Here is a 20,441-nt window from a genome sequence, read left to right on the forward strand (position 1 = left end):
GCGGAGGCGTCAGCGCGGCCCCGGTGCCGGCGGTGCGGGATGCCGGCGGTGCTGCCGGGCGCACGGGACACGCGGATGTTCGGAGTGCCGGCGCCGTTGCCCGCATCGTTAGGGTTGGAAACGATATCCAGTCCAACCAACGGCTTCCTGCCCAGCTGGAAAAGAGCCATGTGCAGAAGGTGGAAGTCTCCAAACTCCTGTATCAGGGCTCGCTGAAGCCAGAAATGCGGGTATTTTCCCCTCCGTGCGTTAAAAGGAAAAAAAAAATAATCCGTGAAAATGTGCTAAAGGCAAAGAAGCAAAGGGAAAGGGTCGGTCCTATGAGGAAGCATTGAATACGAGGGGTTGAATACAACCCAGTGAATGCAATTGGAACATTCCAGCTCCTGGGCCATAGCAGAGCTGATAGAGATGGAGCTTTTCTCCTTCTATGGGAAATGCCATTTTGGTCACCCACCGTCCCCCAGGAAACGCGGGGAGCTGAGGATGAGACAAGGACAGTCAGCTGGAACGCGTATAAATAGCAGTAGTGCCAGTGGATGATGAATGCAGACTAAGAAAAAAGCCTATTTTTTATGAGCAGCTCATGGTCAGCACAAAGACTTTAAAAATATATATGTACAGAAAATGTGTTTCAAAAGGAAATCGATAGAAATTCAGACCTATTAATGTGTGGTGATAGCATCATCCAGAGCCTACAGTATGGAGTGCCACGCACCCACATGCTGTGTGCTACACCTGTGCTGCCTTCCCAAAGATTCCTCTGTCCCCAATGACATCACCTTCATCACAGCAATGCACTGCAGCAATAAGCTCACATTTGGGGCCCTGACTCCACAGCAAAGCTCACGTCATTCCAGAGCATGGAGGAGACTGCTGGCAGGATTGGGGCTTCACACTGTGTGGCATTCAATGATGTATCCCACAGGTAACACAGGTGATCCTCCCTGAGGACTCTGGAAATGCTGAGTGGCAATGAGGTTTCTAAACGGTTCAGGCTTTCCATTTACAGACTATACAGACAATACGTCGAATAGAAAAATAATCCCTCAAAACTGTAAAAAAAATTGTAATCAGTTTGAAAGAGATGGGATGCTTTTATCATGGAATGGTCTCTTTTATTATTAAAATTGCAAAATCCAACGTCCCGGGTTTGGTGGATTCTCACTGAGATGTGCAAGGAGTGGTTTTTAAGACTCTGGTCCTCAACATCCGGTGCGATCTATTCCAAGCCGAGGAGCGCTGCGCCAAGGACCCGTCTGTGCGTGCACAGTGCAGTCAGTCCTCACCACTGCGCCCCAAAATCGCCGTCTCCCTTTAGCGGACTGACTCACGGGTTTCTTTCCAGCACTGGAAGCGGAGCCCGGCAGGGGGAGATCTCCGCATCCGAATGGGGCCGAGCCGCTCGCAGCCGCCCCGCCGCCCGCACCTGAAGCGCTGCGGCCCCGTCCCCCCGAGCGGCCGGCAGCGGGCAGAGCCCGGCTCCCGTTCACCGCGGTGCCGAGCGGTCCGGAGCGCGCCGGGGCGGCTGCGGCATCCCGCACAGCGCGGCGGCACCGCCGGCATCCCCCGGCACGGGCGGGCAGCCCCTCTCCTACCTGCGCACCGCGCCGTTCCGTGCCTCCCGCTCGGCTACCTGCCGTGCGCCCGCCCCGGCTCGGGGCCCCGCCGCTGCTCCATCTTGCGCGGCGCTCCTCCTTCCTTCCTCCTCCTCCTCCTCCTCCTCCTCCCTCCCGCAGGGGCTACGCGGACACCGGCGGCCGCTCCTCGCATCACCGCGGCGGGCCCGAGAGCCCCCCTGCCCTCCGCCCGCCCAGCCCCGCATCCCCCCCCCGGCTCTTGCATCACCCCCGGGCCCCAGGAGGGGCGGGCGAGGGCCGGCTCAGCGCGGGCCATTGGCAGCGGCGGCGCGGCGGGGGCGGGCCGGTGGCGGCAGCGGGTTCGGCTCGGCTCGGCTCGGCTCGGCTCGGCTCGGCGCTGCGCGGTGCGGCTGCAGCAGCGGCGGAGGTCCTCATCTCCGCGCCGCTCCGCGGCCGCCGGCCCGCTCCCCCGAACGTCCCCATGGCCACCAAAATCGACAAGGAGGCGTGCAGGGAGGCGTACAACCTCGTCAGGGACGATGCCACCGAGGTGAACTGGTAGGTGCACCGCGGTGCCGGCATCTCCTGGACGGGCACCGATGCTCCTCTGTTCCCCGGCTCCTCTTCCCCCTTTCCCCGGGATGTTATTTGGAATGCGTTCCTCCCCTTTTTCCCCTTTGCCTTCCATAAGGCTGACTTTTAAATCCCGTCTCCCTTCTCTTTTCCCCTTCCCAAAGGGTGACGTTTAAATACAACGGCTCTACGATCGTCCCCGGAGACCAAGGGGTAGACTATGAAACCTTTAAGAGGAAGTGCACAGGTAAGCTCCTTCCCGATGCCTTTGGCGCATACAGGGGGAGAGATGGGAGAAAACTTGGGGGAATTGGAATTGGTGCTGCTTCCCCTGTCCTGCACGGTTGGCTTTCCTGCTGCCATGAAGCACAACTCCCTGCAGTCCATAGTCCAACCACTCCTTTGTTTCACCCCCGGACTTAAGATCCTTGGGGCTTTTCCCACCCTTTTGCACAATTTCTCATTGCTTCTCCACCATCACCGAGACAAAAGGTTCGATTAGCAGGAGTCCCATTGTTCGGCGCCTCGTTTTCAAAGAGTGACCTCTTGCCGACGAGCAAAGAAGCGTTCCTTTTTGGTGCCTAAAAATGAACTCAGACAGCTTGTTTTGCAATAAATGGTGCTAATGTAACCTCGTGTAGAAGGCTTGCTCAGATTTTTTCAGAAGGTGAAATCTGAGCTGCGGTTCTGCCCCAAACAATGCGCTGGGAACAGGCGGCTGTGGCACAGCACGACCCACCCGTGGGGCTCCGGGTTGAGACGTGGCAGCTGATTGTTCCACTGTCGGATGTGGATTATCAACAAAGCCCAGGGAAAGCCAAAGATAAACAGATATTTAACTTCACCTGATCGCAACTTTCGACGCCTTTTACAAAGCTTTGACTTTGCTCCAAATAACTTCTGGGGGATGTGGGATGTGGGACAGCTTCTCCCCCGGCGTGGCTGCTGTTTAACAACACTGGTATGAAGCATTTGTAATGAACTGTAGATAATGCTGCTCTGCTGCCGGCAAAGCTTCCTCCCTCCTCTAGTTATAGAGCAAGTGTTAGGTCTGTGTTTTTATGTTATATTTGTACTGCAGAGGAGTTGGGTGCTGAACAATCTCTCCCTCCTCCGGTGTGCCTGTGGCACTGAAGGCAAAGCCCCACGTCCATAGAAATGCCACTGCCTATTCCATGGGTCTTCTTCTGGCTTGGCTGCATTCACTGGGTCAGAGAGGATTTCCAGCGACTTAAATGTGGGCAGGGTTTGGTCAGTTAAAAAATATCAAAGGAGAAAATATGTTGTAGCCTTTGCATTGCAGTTGGTGATCAGAAGGGTTCAGAATGCTCTGCTCTGATGTTTGCAGCGGGTTCTCACCAGAATTATTACAGCTACTCAATTCCAGCTGTTCTTGGGAGCTCTGCAGGGAAGATTCTCAAAGCCAAAAATCATCCTTTAGATGATGTCAGAAGAGCTGATGACATATGTGGCAAAAACTCCTTCCCACCTAGCTCTTCATGTGCAATATTAGGATAAAAAAGAGCAGCCAGCATGTGGGGGGACCCAGGGCTCAGTGCTTCTGAAGTTCAGCCCAATGTTATCTCAGCATTGTTTTCCTGGAAGGTCAACAGCACCAGCATCAGTGCTGTGTTCTATGTCTCCTCCTGTGGCTGAGATAACCGAGTGTCTCCAAGTCCCTGGACATTTGAGGCTTGCAGAGGGACCTTCCCCATTTATTTCCCCTCGTTTTTCAGGGGCTCATATCTTTATTTTGCCTGGACTGACTTTTGATGTTTTGTCTGGACTGGTACCCTCTATAGGAATGGTTCTCATTGTCTGTGCCATAGCATGGGAATACTTTACATCGAGTGGATAAGCAGGAGGAGGGGCTTTGGCAGGGAGCAGTCACTGGCCGGGTTGGGTTGGATGCGAAGAACAACTAATGGAGGCATGCATTACACTTTGGAACATGGCCAGTTTTGTTTTCTTGCCATTGCTTGCATGTGACAAACCTTTAAAAAACAAGGTATTAAAATAGACACAGTTTACGGAAACTTTGATTTATATCAGCAAAGTGGGAAGCTGGCCCCACTGCTGGAGTGTTTTCACAAAAAGGAATTTGCACACGTTTTAGGCATAAGCATGGTAATGGGAAGAGCTGAGTGAAAGGCATCAGTGGGGTTGAGGTGGCCCATTAGACTTTGATGTGCAGCTCAGCCCTTACAGCAGCTGGGTTCCCTTCCTTTCGCTCTTTTCTCATGCAGGGCTGCTGCTTGGCAGATGAGGGGCCAGGGGTTATTGGTTATTCCCCAACCTTCTCTGGAGCACAATTGCTGCAGGCCAGGAGAAGCAGGCAGGCTCAGGTCCCAGGCTCCTGGCTGAGCACCCAAAAGGATCTTCCTCCACTCACAAGTCAAGTGCAGCGCTTGCAGAGGGTGATACCAGGTTTTGGTGCCTCCATCTGTGCAGCCACCCTTTGTCTGGACCACTGGATTGAGAACAGGGCTCATGGGCAGTTGTCGTTTCCTTCTCATCTGGAAGAAAGGTGCCAAATATTACTATGAAGAAGAGCTGGTTGGAATACTTTTACTGGAACAAAGTCACTAAGAAAGAGTAGGAAGGGCTGGGAAGAGCTGCTAGATATGATTCCCTCCTATTGCTGCTTGTGCTACCTCAGCTCCTTCTATGTTTTCTGGAGGAGAGAGGAGCTGCCACTGATGCAAACAGCTTCAGAAAACATGATGAAAGGATTAAAAAAGCCCTGACATTAGAATGAACTTCCTTCCTTGTTTCAAATTCCTGTTTTGTGAAGAACACTGCCCCCAAAGCCACAAAGTGCTGCAGCTGCCTTGGGTAGAAGCTGAGCATAATTTGGTGGTTGAAGGTGAGAGCGTGAGCTGGAAACGCTCAGCGTGCAAAATGTCACCAAGAGCACTAATTCATGTGGCACTGAGACCAGGGTGGCCTTTTGTACCGGTTTGGAGGACGTCTGTCCGTGGTGGATGTCTGCCTTGTGTGTGGCAGAACCTGGGAGGTGCCGGAGTGGTTTGTTGGTAGCAGTGCTTCTGCTCACTTTTCTTTTCACACAGCTCATGACTGAGTCTGTAAACCTCCTCGGGGAATGAGAGAGGCTGAGGACAAAGGAAAAAGTAAGAATTTGTTTGAAATCGCTTCTTTTAAATAGAGCAGCAGCTGAAAATGACCACGTTAGGAGCCAGCCCTGCAGAGCCCCGTGTTTTGCTGCTGAAGGAAGGCGGTGCAGATGGAGTTGATCAGCCACGGGGCTCTTCCTCTACTCTCAGATATGTGTTGCACATGGGAACCGTGCTACATGTCCTGGGGTGGGGGCTGTATCTTCCTAAGCTTTTTGTACTGGCAGAAAACTTTAAAGTACCGTGTACTTCAAATATTTTCATACTTGAAGCATTTTCAGTCCCCTTCTGTTCAAGATCCCGTGTGACACCTGTGCTGCATGCACAGCCTCATCCTTGAACCTTTGCCTATCAGTCACTGCCATGCTGTTGTTGGCAAGGTCCGTATGAGGCCACAGGATGACAGAGACACTTGGGCTGTGAGGCTGTAGGCACTGCTTTAGTCTTCTCTGTCCTCCAAAGGCAGCCCAAGAGGTGTGAACACCTCTCCAGCCTTTTCTGAACTAAAGCCATCAGGCTGGTTTAAACCACTGACACAGTCAAGTTCTTATGAGGAGATTAGAGGTGGCTGCTGATGGCATGTCCTCCTGCAGTCCTGTGTAATGACCAGCCTACGTGACTGCACTGGCCTTTGGGTGACCCAGAGAGTCTGGAGACCATAAGTTAAGGGCATTAATTGCGTCAGGGTCATTAAACGCAGTGTAGACACCCCCTGTGTCTTCTGGCTGAGAGCTGTTTTGGTTGGGTTTAGCAGCACAGATTACCTCGGCACTGAACAAGGACTTAATTCAGGGCTTTCGATCCATTTGACTTCACAGTTGCAGCTTTTCCCTTTGCAGATGGCTTGGGTCCAGGCATAGCTTTCATTTGGTGTTCAGTGGTACATGGACATGAGTTCACTTAGGCAAAACTCTGAGCTGGTGAACTGGAAGCCAGAAAGCCAGATAAGAGTTGAAGGTTATTGTACAGAAGGATGTTAAGGCTTCTGGGTTTTGTTGTTCCTTAAGTTTCATCACTGGGCTGGTGTTGCTGTTGCTGAGAACAGCAGGATGACTTAAAACTGAGATACCAACGTAAACCACCAGGCAGAAACATCCGCTTCAACTTTGGGGTGCATCAGTGATACCCGACTGCACGGACAGCTGGGTTCACTTCCCATACCACAGAGCAGCAGAGCATTGCGTGGCCTCTGTCTGTAGTTTATTTTAATGTCTTTTTTTTCATCCTGTCATTAAGTAGTAGAGAGATGGGAAGACTGTTTCCTCCGTGCCACATGTGAGCACTTGTTTCTCAATGCATCTCTGACAAAAGAAATAATGAGCCTTTTCTTTGGAAAGCCCCAGCGCAGATAAATAATTGCGATGACAGCATGAAATGGGATCGTTATTCATGTGTCTGAAAAGATCAGACCAAAAACACACTGTGCATTCAGTGCGAGGAAGAACTGGAAATCTTTGGGCTGAAATAAATACCCTATAAAACCGTTCCTGGTTGACACAGAGAATTAGGAAGAAAACAGTAATGGGACTTGCTTCTGGTACAAATGTGGGCTTATGACAGTTGCCCTATAAACACTGGCCTGTATATAAAATTTAGGAGTTAAGATCTGAGAGAGAGATCACCAAGATTGCATTGGCACCTTAGGATGGAGTTAAGAGCTGTGAAAATGCACAAGGGGTGACGAATCAATGCACACCTTCCTTCAGGGATGGAGACAAACTTAGTGCAAGCCAATGCCAGCATCCTGCCTCCACATGGCAGCAGGGCAGAGAAGGGCTGGCATTGTCCCCAGGGCAGCTGTGGCTTATCTACCAGGATGCTGCACAGCAGAGGGAGCAGGAAGAGCTTCTTCTTCATGCACGTGTGTCTGGGTGCCCCGCTCAGCCATGGTTGGTGCCCCAGCTGTAGTTCTGCAGTCAAACCTGATGTATTTGTCTTGGATAGCTTAATGAACATGCTTGTGTGGTGCAAGGCAGTATTGCAACAGAGATGCACAGGCTTCAGTACAGGAACAAAAACAGCGTGCTGAGAGGTTGGGATGGGTTCTGTCAGCCACATGGCTGAAAGGGTGGCCAGAGAGGTGGAAAACTGACAGGCTGATCTCACATAAACCCAACGAAAAAGTCCTTCGCACAGCCTGTGGGCACTGCCAGTAACTCACTGTGGGGTGAGCACACACAAGCAGTTCTTCCCGTGGGCTGCGTGCTGTGTCACCCTGATGGAGCAGGCAGGTGAAGCCAAGAGTGTGGCCATTCAGTGCCACCACAGGAGGCATTCAAGGCCAGGCTGGATGTGGCTCTGGGCAGCGTGGACTGGTGGTTGGTGACCCTGCACATAGCAGGGGGTTGAAAATAGATGGTCATTGTGGTCCTTTTCAACCCAGGCCCTTCTTTGATTGTATGATGATGTGAGAGTGGATTTCTTTCTTGCAGCTGATAGCTTTAACTGATGAGTCAGTGCATTCTAACCCAAGGGGAATTTTTGTGTAGAGCTGAAACAAAGGGTTTGAGCGGATGAAAAAGAGGAGAATGCCATCAAGGAAATCTCTGCAGCTCCACATCAAGCTTTGTTTACAGCCAAAGGCAGTTTAATCAGTGTATCTGGGAAATCCTGCATCGTAAGGGGCTTGGAGAGAAACAATAACTGAAGTTCATTAAGGCATTTGTTGTACTTCTAATTGTTTGTATAGCCCTCTTGCCTTGCTGTGCAACTGCACTTAAGGGAATAGTGATATCAGTAGGAATTAAGGTTAATTTCTGCTGTGTGTAACTTGTGAGATCTTCTCCAATAAAGCTGCTATTTCCATTCCACCCAGAACTATTAATAATATCCTTTAATTGCTTCTCTACGCCCTGAAATTCGTGGCTGAGCGATGAGGAAGGTGGCTGTGTAGAGCTAGGCAGGATTTCCTCTTGCAGAGGAAACCTTCTGTCTGTGATTTGTTGGATTCCCTCCACATGCAGCAAAATTCCTTTTTTTTGGGGGGTGGGGGGATGGGGTGGGAAGGAGAATTATTAACGCCTTGAGGTTCTGAGCAGAGCCAGCACTGATGGCACCGATGGCTCCCAGCGCAGGAGGTGATCTGGCAGGGCAGAGCCCATTAACTGTGAAAGAGAAAAATCTGGGAGCATAAAAGAAGTCCTGCTTTGATCCCGTTATCGCTCGGAACAAGCTTCAGACTCATTGTGAAACTCAACTGCTTCTGCTCAGGGATTTTCATCAGGAGGGTCACATAACCAGGCTGAGCCAGTGCTAAGATAGCCCGCATCTGTCCTGTTGTCCTGTTGGGAAAGGAGACAGGCTGATTGCTAAGGGCTCTGATTCACTTTCCCTCTTGGCTTCATCTGCATCTGCTGAAGAGCTCCTCAGCCACTGCAGTCACAGACCGGCACGCTAAGTTAAAGCATGGTGCCTTGGAAGTCTGCACTGAATACATTGGAAACCTGCCTCAGGCAGGGCAGTGACTCAGAGCCCACATCTAACGCGCAGTTGCTCATTAAACTTACTGGGACCTAACATCATGAGGTAGTTGTTCAGCCACCCAGTGCAGGTGTTCTGATAGCCCACATGGAACTGCTGGGTTTGGCTCTGGGTGCTGCCACTGATCGAGCTGCTTTCAGACAGGATGGGAAACTCCATCGAGAAGCAAATCCTGCTGCTTCCAGCGATCCCTGGGTTCATACTGACAGATCCCTAGTTTGGATTGTTCCCATTCATTCTACTTTTGCATTAGCTTTATTTTAAAGGAGTAGATTCCAAAGCAGGCTTCAGGCTCTGTAACAGCCTTTAGTAGAAGAACAGGGATCAAAAACCTCCACACTCAGAATGGAAAGTGATTATCCACGAGAAGGGCTGTGACACAGTTACAGAGCTGTAGGGGACAGGACTTGGTGTCATTAAAGTGCCTTCCAGCACTGAGTTCCCATAGGAATCCCAGTACAATTCTTAGCAAAGCGTGGCCTCCTTTCCCGTCAGATCTGGGAAAGCAAAGTCTTTTTTCCGTAGAACTGTTAATAGTAACGTTTGGGGATTTGCTGTCTCTCTTCACCTTGGGTATTTCCTGGCTGTCTGTTCATTTACGGCTCTAATCAATCTTGGCAAGAGGATTTACTGTCAGGAGCAGGAGTCTCACCGTAGGTTTGGTGCACTTGCCAGTCATTGGGCTTCTGAGAGGGAAGTTTTGTTTGCCTGCTCTATCTGTGCACTTGGCTCTTCTGGTCTGCCAGAAGATCCATCTGAGTAAGAGCTGTCTTTTTCTTCATTTCAAATCTGAGATCTTCAGAAGAGTTTGTTTGAAACGCTCCAGCAGGCTCACACACCCCTACATACATTTTCCAGCTTTCCCCAGTACTCCTCTGTCAGTGGCAAAAAACAGAGAGAACAAAACAGGAGAACACAGGTGTTTGGGTCCTTTTGGACTTTAAAACTTGACGACATTCATTAAATGGAAGTTGTCTTTACTGACACTTTGGCAAAACACGGCGTTTAAGAATCTGAGATCTGTCAGCTTTCAGAGAATATTCCCTTTTTTTTTTTCCTAGCAGCATATTTTCTGGGGATGAGCAATTCCCAGCTCCTTTTCCCCATTCCCTGGAGCTGCCGGGGCTCTTGTGACCCTTCCTGGAGCGTGCTGACCTAAGGGATGGAATTTTGGCTCGTGTCACTGCACCTGGAGTCCGTGTTCTCACCTGGCAGCAGTCGAGACAGCAAGTACCTACAAAGCACATTGAACTGGTCACAACAAGTGTAACCAGAATGAACACGATTCTTCTCAAACAGCAAGCCTGTTCTTCTATTTTGAGTCATCTCCCTTCATTAAAAAGGTCTTGAGCGCCCTGTAACAGATGCAGTAGCTATGATTAGATATATTCCACGATTGCACAACTGTCCATCTGCTCTGCTTCTCTGCACAGTCCTGGGTAAGGCTCCAGCATCCTGCATGCCACCAAGGCTGGGACAGGATGGAAGGTGTCACATGCTTATCAAGTGTCTGTTATCATGCAGGAGTCCAGCAGTCTCAGTGGACGAGCTGCTATGCAATGAAGGTACAAACTCTTCCAAAGAGTGTTCAAGGTTTTTACACATAGAGCCAAACTAAATAACTCGTCTGGTCTGATATGGCAGAAACTGGATGGAAAGCAAAGATCAGAACATTTTTTAAATCCAAGGCCTTTGTCTACAGGGCTTGGGAAAGAGTAGAAAAGCACATCTGGGGAAGCAGCTTCAGATTTGCTTTAGATACTTCTACCCTCCTCTTTTTCTTGCAAACTCATACTCCAAGTGAGCCAGAAATGTTGCTGAAGGGAAAGCAGGAAAAGGATCAGATTTGCACAGTGGCCAGTTTCTGGGTGTATTTTATAAAAGGTGATCTTGATCTGGCTATCCTCTAACAGACGGGCTGGGAAATCACTTTGTTCTCTTCTTGAGCAGTGACCTAGAGATGAATGATCAGTCTGAATGTGTAACTTGGGTTAGCTCTGGGCTGAATGTGTAACCAGGCTGAGCTCTGTGCTCTCAGACCGCCTGTTGATTGTGTGTTAGCCATTTCCAAACCCATTAGCAGTGCACTAGTGAAGCATGGGCAAAACCAGATTCTTCCCAGTCGTGCTTTGCCAGCAAAGGACACGTGAACAGAGCTCCTGTGTTGCCCTGTTAGTCCAGCACAACGCTGTCATAGTGCAGTATCAGTGCTCTTTGGTCTTTAATCTGTGAGCAATAGTCTTACTGCAGAAAGCAGTGAGGGGAGGATGTTTCTGGCTTTAATCACCCTGTTTCTGTTGCTTTGTCCCTCCAGATGATGTTCGATTGTTTGGCTTTGTCCGATTCACCACCGGTGATGCCATGAGCAAGCGAGTCAAGTTTGCCCTCATCACCTGGATTGGAGAGGATGTCAGTGGCCTGCAGAGAGCCAAAACCGGGACCGACAAGACTCTGGTCAAAGAAGTAGTACAGGTAACCCTTCTCAGCCAGCTCTCATTGCTTTTAGCTCTGCCAGCATCAGCAGGAGGTGAGAGAGGGGGAAGCATTGAGTCATGCTTCATCTTATTGATTAATCCTTTAAAAAGAAGACCGTTTCTTATTGCCTGACTTCTTACTAAGAAGACTTGACATCTGCCCTTCGAGAACTCAGGCATAAAGAAGCACCTTTGAACTTAAACACATCTTAATTATTACCAGAAGAGAGAACATGTGCTTCCCCCTGTGTTGCCATTAAGAAGTTTCTTATCTCTTTCCTTGATAAGAAAATGACATACTATCAAGTGGTAGAGAACAAAGCATTATTAAGTTAAGCAAATAAATCTAAACAGAAAGATCTGTGTCTGTTTTTAAACTTTTCCCTTGAGGCCTTTTGTCTCTGTACAGTGAATTCATGGACACAATCAAATGGAGTCCTAGGTCCCTAGCAGTACCAATTAACCGACGGCTTTTAATAGCTAACTAGGTTTGAATAGTCTTCTGTTTGACTGTGGGCATATCAGAGAAGAGAAATGTGCTTGGTGCACACCTTGGAAGGACTGCGCTTGAATTGGATGCCCCAGCAATGTGCCCAGGCTCTGTCAAAGTGAGGAAAGGCAAACACCTACCAGAGAGAAGTGAAGGGTGGAAGGCTGCTGCTGGAAAGGCAGAGACGATGCTCGTGTTCAGCACATGTATTCTGAAGAAGCGTTTAAAATAAGATTAGCTCTTTCAATGAGACCTAAGGCCAGCTGCTCAATTCCTTATAAACTGGTCATTCTTGCTGCACCAGGAGAACAAGCTGAATATTGCAATAATTTCCCTTAATTATTTTGCTCTTGATGATGTAAAGATATCTTCCAGTAGGACCATATGGAGGATGAGAACAAAGCCCCCTCAGTTCATTGGTATTTTGTGTGATAACAGAGGATGTCTAGATAGGAAGCATGAACAATATAACAAAATCTTCTGAAAGAACAACTATGCAGAGGGGCTCCTTTTGAAAAGAAACTTCCATACTGATACCTGTGAGACAGGACAGCAAATCTCTGCTTATGTGAAGCAGCTGAAACTGCGTTATTGCAACCGTGGAGGAAATCACAGAGTAACTAATGAATGATTCATATTAGAATCACTAAGATGAAGATTTTTAAAAGATGTTTAGACAATTTATTTCTGTTGGGCTGAGTAGCATTCCCAAATTCTGTTCTAAGATCTGTCCCTTAGGTCTGCTATGTATGATTTGCAATTCCACTTGTTTCATATTTGATTAGTAACTTGTGTGAGTTAAGAATCCAGTGCAACATGAACCATCCCTGGCTGCTTGTGAGGAGACTTCTTTGTACAGCAGACAGCTTCCAGTTCTGTGATCTATGGGAGAGACTGGCTGGGCTTACAGAACAACACATCTCCAATTTGAGAAGTGAAACTTCAAGGGCGTTTGCCATCTTGTAATATTTGCAAAAGCTAACTGGAGCTTTTTATCCACGACCAAAGCACCACTGTGAGAGGAGCCTGCTTTATACTCTCTGATATGTTGTAGATGCACTGATGAGCTGCGGCTGAGCTCTGCTCAAAGCTGAACGAAAGCCAGCAAACATTGTTCTTCCACCAAGAGGCTCAAAGGGAGAGAGTCAGCTTCAGTACCTCCCAGCAAGCAGAACCCACAGAGCTGCATCTGTAGGACGACGAGAGTTCACACATGGTGATTATTAACTGTCTCCCAGAAGCACCTGCCATAAGGAAAACCAGAGGGATATTAACTGTTGAAGAGTAGATTAGGGGCTCCTGAGCAAAAGGATGCAATGCTACAAAGCAAGGAGAGCAACTGGGCTCTTGCCCTTGCTTTTGTATTCCTCCCTTGGATGGGGGAGCAGGTGCTGGGAAGGCTGTGGGAGGTGGCTGGGGAGTGGTGCTGCTGGTCAGTGGAGGAGGCTGCCAGGAGATCTCTCAGGAAGCAAGGACAATTGATTTTTAGCTGTAATAGCTATAAAATTATAGGGATGGATCTCATCAGATACAAATAACTGTATTTCCTCTGAACAGTACTAGCTGAGAATCAGATCTTACTTATTTGGAAATGTCCTTATTGATTCTTTGATGTTGTTGAAAAGAAGGCTGTGCATTTCTTTTGAATTGCAGAAAAAAAATGCATTTCTCATTTAAGGAACACTGAGTAGCACTTTTCACAGCCGTTTATTTTCTCAGATGCAGCCTGTGACTTGGTCCAAGCAGTTCAGCTGCAAGAAGGTTAGAAGTAAGGGCAGGACCAGGAGCAAAACTTCCAGCTAAGGAACTTATTTGACAAAACAGTAATCCCACAGTGACTCCAGCTAAAGGGCTTCATTTGTTTGAGTACACAGAGCCACTAGCTGTCATGCCAAGGCTGCATACAGATGCCAGCAGATACCAGCTGAGCAGAAGGACTCTGGGAATATTTTCTGCTTGGCTACAAAGGATTCCATCCAAAACTGGTCTTAAACTCACCTTTTATGTTCCTGGCAACAAAGACATCTCTGCCTTTTCCCTTCTTTCCCTTCTTCCCAGCATGGCACAAGCCATGGCCCACTCAGCATTAGCACAGGAGACTCCCTCTGCTCCAGCTGTTTTCTAACCTCCTTTATCCCAGAAGCTCAGGAGACACAGAATTCTGGCCTCAGCCCAGAATTCAAAGCTGTTGTGAGCTGCTCAGTGTGGTTATCAATGTCTGCTAGCATGAGGTGCAATTCAGCCATAAAAATTCCTGCAAAGTCCAACCTGGCAACGGTGGGTTTAAGTACAGGAGAGTCAGGCCTCCCAGTAAATGGCCTCATTCGCTCTGGGGAGAGGCAGAAGGATGAGATTACATGCTTTCTCTTGAGTAAGGACAAGCCCAAACCCAGTGGTTGCAGGGCTGGGAGTGGCAGTGCTGCCATGGAAGGGTTGGGATGGAAAGGCTGAAGAACTGAAATCAAGACTTTGTTTCTCTGAATGTTGCTTCCTCTCCACAAACTTGTTTCCCTTCATGACTGCACTTCCTACCAGGTGATTTTAACCCTTCATTAGGCAGTGTGGAGCTCTTTTTCCCAATGGGACTGACTTCCCCTGAAGAGCTGTTTGAGCAAGGGACTGACCAACCTTTGTCAGTTTGCCTTCCATAACTTTTCACTCCTCTCTGTTTTCTCCAGCACTCCTGCCCCCACAAAATCATGTGCTCTATTATGTGCATAAATCATATTCAAAGTGAAACAGTTCCATTTCTGTGAGCAAACATTCATGGCATTTGATTCATTCTTATTTTTGGTGAGGAATTCGCCCGACTTCAGTGATGTCAACAAGTTTGCCAAATTCCTGCTCTGGAGCTCATGGTCAGATCTTCATCTTCCTTGCCTGTTTCTCTTTCCTCCTGGGCTTCTCACTGCACTGATGCTGCTGTCATGATGAAGGACCCACTTACAGGGTTAATGTCTTTCACTAAGGGCAAATAGATCGTATCTAATGGTCTATCCATGTATGTGCACTGGGTTTCTTATGTGAGTATGGTAACTTAAACAGAAAATGATTTAATAGTTTTATTTTTTTTACGATCAGAAAATCAAATTCATATGTGATACTGCTGGGAAGGGAAACAGAATTGCACTTTTTGACAGTTCTCTTCTGGTTTATTGTGATGACCATACCAAGTGGATATGGATGCACATGAACTCCTACTCCTGGTTTAGAGAACGTGATGACTTTATAATAACAGAAGTAACTTCTTTAAGCAGCCTCCCATCACCCCACATCTGAAACACAGCCCTGTGACTTCCCCAGTGGGATGCAGAACGGGTAGGAAGAATTTGCAGATCAGCTGAAATGCAGTTTCCACTGCTGTGAGATGTGTTTGCCAGAGGTTAGAGCTGGCTTCTCCCAGTGGCTGGAAATGATGTGAGTAAAAGTTGGCAAGGTATGAAATGGAAGAGAGGAGTTTTGCTGATGGCTTGGACTCCCTTATCTGATTGCAGCACCAGGTTGGGTGCAGCCAGAGTGGAGGGCAGTGGTGCTGTATTGCAGTGCGTGTAACCTTGTGGCTCTCCTTGCTCTGAGGGAAGCCCTGCTAGAACATCCCTTTGCTGCAGCCATAGCACATTTCTCATCTTCCTACATGACCTAAGGTCTAGGACTCACACCATGCTGGGAAAGAAACTTGGACTATGGACTTTGTCAGCTCCTCTGAAGCAGTACCTTATGCATGGAAAACAAGATGTCCAATGGATGGGAGCAGTGACATTAAGCAGGGTGGATCTGAGGATTTTGAGCATCAGTGGAGGCCACAGCAAGGCCCAATGTAAATAAAAACAGCAGGTAGCTGCTTGACTACCTGGCACCATCACTCACTGCTAAGAACCCCTGTGTCTATAGACGATACAAGGATTTTCCTCCTGGCTGCAGGCCTACCCATGCTGGGATTTATAATGGCCTCCGCAGATCTTTTTGGTACAGTATCTGCACCAGGCAGATTTTCCCTTGGCCAGCTCAGGGAAATTTTATGACCCCAGATGCTAAACATTCAGAGCCTGGATTAGGCAGGAAATCTACTCCACCTTTTTGTTTTCCTCCTTAAAGTTGTCTGGAAGAGAAAGTCTGGACCGACCTTGCTGCACAGATTTCACACCTCCCAGGGAGGGATGCAGGCTCTGCTTTTGTGACCTGGCCTGCATGGTCAGAGCCCCTTCTCTCCATAGTGGCACATGTCACAGCAGACTGCATTGCTTAGCTGTAACCCTCGGCTACTCAGGCACAAAGGGAAGCAAGTGCTAGGTTGGTATATTGAAGAGCCATGTGTAAATTGCACTTTCTGTGTCGCATTCAGTGATTTAAGAGGCAAAGCATAGCACTGTGGTTACTGGCATGTTGTGTGAGTGATAAATGGTGTCATTGTTTCAGTTATCTGCAGGCTGCTGGTGACTGGTGTGAATACAAAGGCTGGGATTCTGCAGGGCTTGCTGTGGTTGTAAAAAGCTTGGGGGTAGGGGATGAAGAAAAGGAAGTAGAGGGGGTGAAATGAAGATGCTTGTCAGCATAGCGAGGGCTCAAGCATCAGAGTTATGCATCATGCCTTAGGCAGCTACAAGTACTCTGCAATTCACTTGAGAGACATTAGAGAATGGCATTTGTGAGGGAAGAAACACCATGGACTTTCCCCACCCCTAAGAGAAAGAAGCTCTTAAGAAGGAAAATCTGGTGGCAGAGCAGAAAGCTGACTGAATCAATGCTTGCATTGCTGCTAGCTACTCAAAGCTCCAATCTTTTCTTGAGCTTTGTCTGAGCCAGTCTGCTGTGATCAGTTATTTATAACTGCAGATGACAGTCACAACAAATAGGGACCATTGCTTGGTTCAGCTAACATCAGACCTGATTAAATCAGCCGGGAGTTGTTTTTTATTCTGGCATTTTCAGCAGGATCAAAAAAAAAAGAGTGAACTCTGGGTAACATGGCCCTTGGCTGAAAAGTGCTGCTGTTGACCCTAAGTGTTGGTCTCCAATCTGAGAGCCACAGCCTTCTTGCCCTGATGGTACAGGAGTCATCAGATGCTTTTAACAATCTTAGAATGCTTCCATGCTTCCCTTCATCTTATGATTTGTGCCCTGAACAAATCTTCACAAAGCTCAGCCCCAGAGAACTCAGACAGTTCAGACAGTTCAGAGCACTGAGTGGCTGGAGAAAGGTCAAGCACGATCCCACAATCAGGAATGCTAGGCAGTAAACTCACCCCAAGCACCTTCTCCCTTGGGGCCAGTCTTGATGAGACACCGTGGTGGGGGAGAGCCAGTGTGAAGAATCAAAGGAGTCCCTACAGCACCTGCAAAGAGAAAGGAATAAACTTCTGTTATTTATAGCAGTGACCCAGATTGCTCTGTGAGGGCACAAATCTGGCACAAGAGGTGGCCCCGTCAGCTAAGAGGATATTGAAGAGTGGCTGGGAACATAACCCATCTGGCCAACTGCTGGGGGGAAACTATTCCAATCTGGTGTCCTGGTGGCTCTGACATGAAATAGTGACTGACCCCCATAGGGCATCACACAGGAATCGTCTGGGTAAGTGTCCACTTGAGAAGTGTCCAGTGTTTGAGTAATTATAATTGCTGGTGCCTGGAACATAGCTTCCCTCTGGCCATACATGAGTGGACTTGCAGCCTAATTTCAGATACAGCTTAATTCTGCAGACAGGGCATTAAAGGAAAGCCTCCCTGCTATATAAAATATGTTTTTCATGGAACCTTTCTCAGAAAGGTTATGGGCCTGACTCAGTTGTCACTGAAGTCAAGCTAGCACTGAAGCCATGTAATCGCATACATGATTTTTTTTCCTAAATAAACACTTTATTTCCCATTTCCCCTGAACTCTGCTAAGACATGGATGAGTGCCTGTAGCATCTGTCCATCCTCACACCAGAAAAGCTGAACATAGGTTGAAGCAGAGCAGACAAGGCTCCTCCTAGCTACTATAAGCCTTTTTTTTTTTCCCTAATCAACCCTTCAGCAGTGAGGATTTCCTACAGTGTGAAACAGGATCAGTGCAGCATGGGGTCTAATGGGGAGGGAGCTGTTCTGCTTTCCCTTCCATTCTTCCACCGCATGAAAGAAGTGCTGGGGCTCTTTCAAGCTGCATCCTTCTCCACCCCTTCCTTTACCCAACTGCAATCCCAAACAGAGACCCTCGAGACGATACCAAATAAAGAGCTCTCTCATGGCTGAGAGCCTGAAACCAATTAGAAACTCTCTCTGCTATAGGCACTGTGCAGTCCTGGTCTCAGAGATCCATCCTGAGAAAGGTTTTCTTTGTTCCCAGCCTCACGTAGCAGCATGCTGCCTAGGGCTTGCCTGGCTCACACTGTTACAAAGAGCCTTCGAGCTGCCCTGCAGTACACAGTGCATTAACAGAGCGTGTCCTTAAAGGTCACCTGGGATCATTAGACCACAGAGCACTCTGGAGCTTATTAACAAAGCCTTTCTAGGACAATATCTTGGTTTTGGCCATGATGTGAATTAGATAGTTCAAAGGAGAGGTCAGTAAATCTACCAAAGTAGACTTATATGCTCTTGGTAGCATCTGCATGCTGCTCTGCCTTTATCAAAGCATCCTTCCTCCATCCGGAGGTATGGCTCTGCAGTGTGCTGTAGAGCTGGCTTTCTTTTTAGGAGAAGGGCTCCCAGAAAGCACTGGGACACCAACAGGACTGGTGACATGGCCAAGGCCACGCTGAAGGTTTGTGGCAGCTGTCAGCTTGTTAGTTTCCACACTACTTAGGGAACTTGACCTAACCTTGCTGTGCACTTCTTGCTAGGACAAGCTACTGCACAGGGTAGGATTAGCTCTTGCAGCCAGTGCCTGTAGAAGCAGACACATAAAATTGCTCAGTGTTGAGTCATAGAACTGTAGAATGGCTTAGGTTGGAAGGGACCTTACAGATCGTTGAGCTCCAAGCCCCTGCTGTGGGCTGGCTGCCCAGGCCCCATGCAGCCCGTCCTCCAGCACCTCCAGGCATGGGGCATCTTTACACAAGACTGGACAAGCATCCTCTATTTAACAGGCTTTTTCTTTACCTCTTGCAGAACTTTGCCAAAGAATTTGTGATCAGCGACCACAAAGAGCTGGATGAGGACTACATCAAGAACGAGCTGAAGAAGGCCGGGGGGGCAAATTATGATGCACAGACTGAGTAACCACAGGAACCTCCTGGCACCAACACCCGGATCTCCAAGGGAGGGGAAGCACAGCAAACTAACACAGCTGAGAGATGAGGCAGCTGAGCCCCCAGCTTTCTGTGTGCACTCCTCAGAACTCCCTTTCTTTGAACAGCGGACTTCTATTCTCCATTCCATCTCATCAAACATTCCTCTTTGGGGTTCTGTTCCCCCCCCCCCCCCCCCCTTTTTTTTTAACTCATAACTCTTTCCATGTTCTCGCATCTGTGGAATTTAAGTTTTGCTCTGCTTTGGTCCATATTCAGCACTGTGTTTGTAGCAGCTTGCCATCCTGTCCTTCTTTGTCTGCATGCGTGTGTGTATGTATTATTTAGTTGGGCTCAACCTCTGAAGGGAGAAAGTTCTGGGGGAGTTGTGATCATGGATTCTTTTCTTTGTTTTTTTTTTTTTCTAATTGGTTCTCACTGATACTTTTGGGAATGATATTTTTGTCTGATCTAGGCTCAGGTCAACACGAGTTGAGTGCACTCCAACTTCGATTAAACTGTCTAAGCTTCAGCATCCAGCTCAGAACTGATCTAGCAGCTTAAAGAACAAAGTGAACAAACAGCAAACCTTCATCTCTTAATAAATGGGAATAAATTTGCCTTAAACACTGCTTGACAGTTGCTATGCTACGTGCTACATCTCTACCCCTCCCTCTTAAAAATAAGATCCAATGCGATCCGAATGTGGGGGTTTTGTTCTTTTCTGAAGGTATCATGGCACAGTAATCCGGGGGGGCTTAGAAAAGTCTGAACATTTGTTCACTATTTTGTGTACTTTGGTCTCTGGGTTTGTATTTGACTTTCCAAACGCTGGGGCTCAGGAGGTGAAGCCGAAACGCGTAGATTTCCTTTTGAACATCTGCATAAATGGCAGCCGCTGAATCCTCACAGCCTCCTCTGCCCGTGAGCCCATCTTTGCAGCTCAACCCAACAGCCTGAGCGATGTGGGGCCGCAGGCAGTGCCTCCTGCACTGTGACCAAGGGATGCAGCATGGAGCTCCGTCCCAGCCAGGCTGAGACACCCAACAGCTCGGGCTCAGAGATGACCTGGGCACAGTTTGTTTGGTACCAAACTGTCAGTTTGGGGGCTTCTCTGTATGGCTTTCTTTTATTCCATCAAAGGTAATGGTCCCCAGAATCATGTGTAGGGGAGAACTGTTGTACTGAGGCTTGGAAGTCAGCGCTATAAACCCATTATGGAAATAAATGTTTTTCAAGAACAGTTCTCAGAGGCTCTGTTGTTATTCTGTCTTCCCTGCAACAACAACCCTGTATTTAGGAGCTCTCTTAATCCTCGGTGTAGGGCTCTGAGCTCTTGCAACCTCAGTGCTATTGGGAGAATTAAACACTGGCTTAAATGTAAAACAATTCTGGTGCCTACAGCCCTTGCCTGCTCTGAAAGCAAAGAGGTGACCATGGCACATCTGACACACTTCTGTTCAGCAGCTCTGTGCCTACATTTCCAGCACCAAAATGCCAAGTGG

The 20,441-nt window shown here is 48.3% G+C and overlaps 1 protein-coding gene across 1 annotated transcript; it reads left to right on the forward strand.

Annotated features, from left to right (window-relative positions):
- Positions 1 to 1,980: 1,980 nt before the first annotated feature.
- Positions 1,981 to 20,182, forward strand: COTL1 (coactosin like F-actin binding protein 1). Its single transcript, XM_042877026.1, has 4 exons — positions 1,981 to 2,138; positions 2,318 to 2,400; positions 11,082 to 11,239; positions 18,818 to 20,182. The coding sequence occupies exons 1-4, from the start codon at positions 2,062 to 2,064 to the stop codon at positions 18,926 to 18,928; spliced, it is 429 nt and encodes a 142-aa protein (XP_042732960.1). The 5' UTR covers positions 1,981 to 2,061; the 3' UTR covers positions 18,929 to 20,182.
- The last annotated feature ends 259 nt before the right edge of the window (positions 20,183 to 20,441 follow it).

This window comes from Lagopus leucura, unplaced genomic scaffold, assembly GCF_019238085.1.
Source record: "Lagopus leucura isolate 7727_CA_CO unplaced genomic scaffold, USGS_WTPT01 Super-Scaffold_100017, whole genome shotgun sequence".
NCBI lineage: Eukaryota > Metazoa > Chordata > Aves > Galliformes > Phasianidae > Lagopus > Lagopus leucura.

Bases quoted from the DNA above. Each gene is read 5' to 3' on its own strand.
- COTL1 (XM_042877026.1), top strand. From the start codon at position 2,062: ATGGCCACCAAAATCGACAAGGAGGCGTGCAGGGAGGCGTACAACCTC. The intron at 2,139-2,317 runs GTAGGTGCACCG...CCCTTCCCAAAG, and splicing joins GATGCCACCGAGGTGAACTG to GGTGACGTTTAAATACAACG. The intron at 11,240-18,817 runs GTAACCCTTCTC...TACCTCTTGCAG, and splicing joins TGGTCAAAGAAGTAGTACAG to AACTTTGCCAAAGAATTTGT.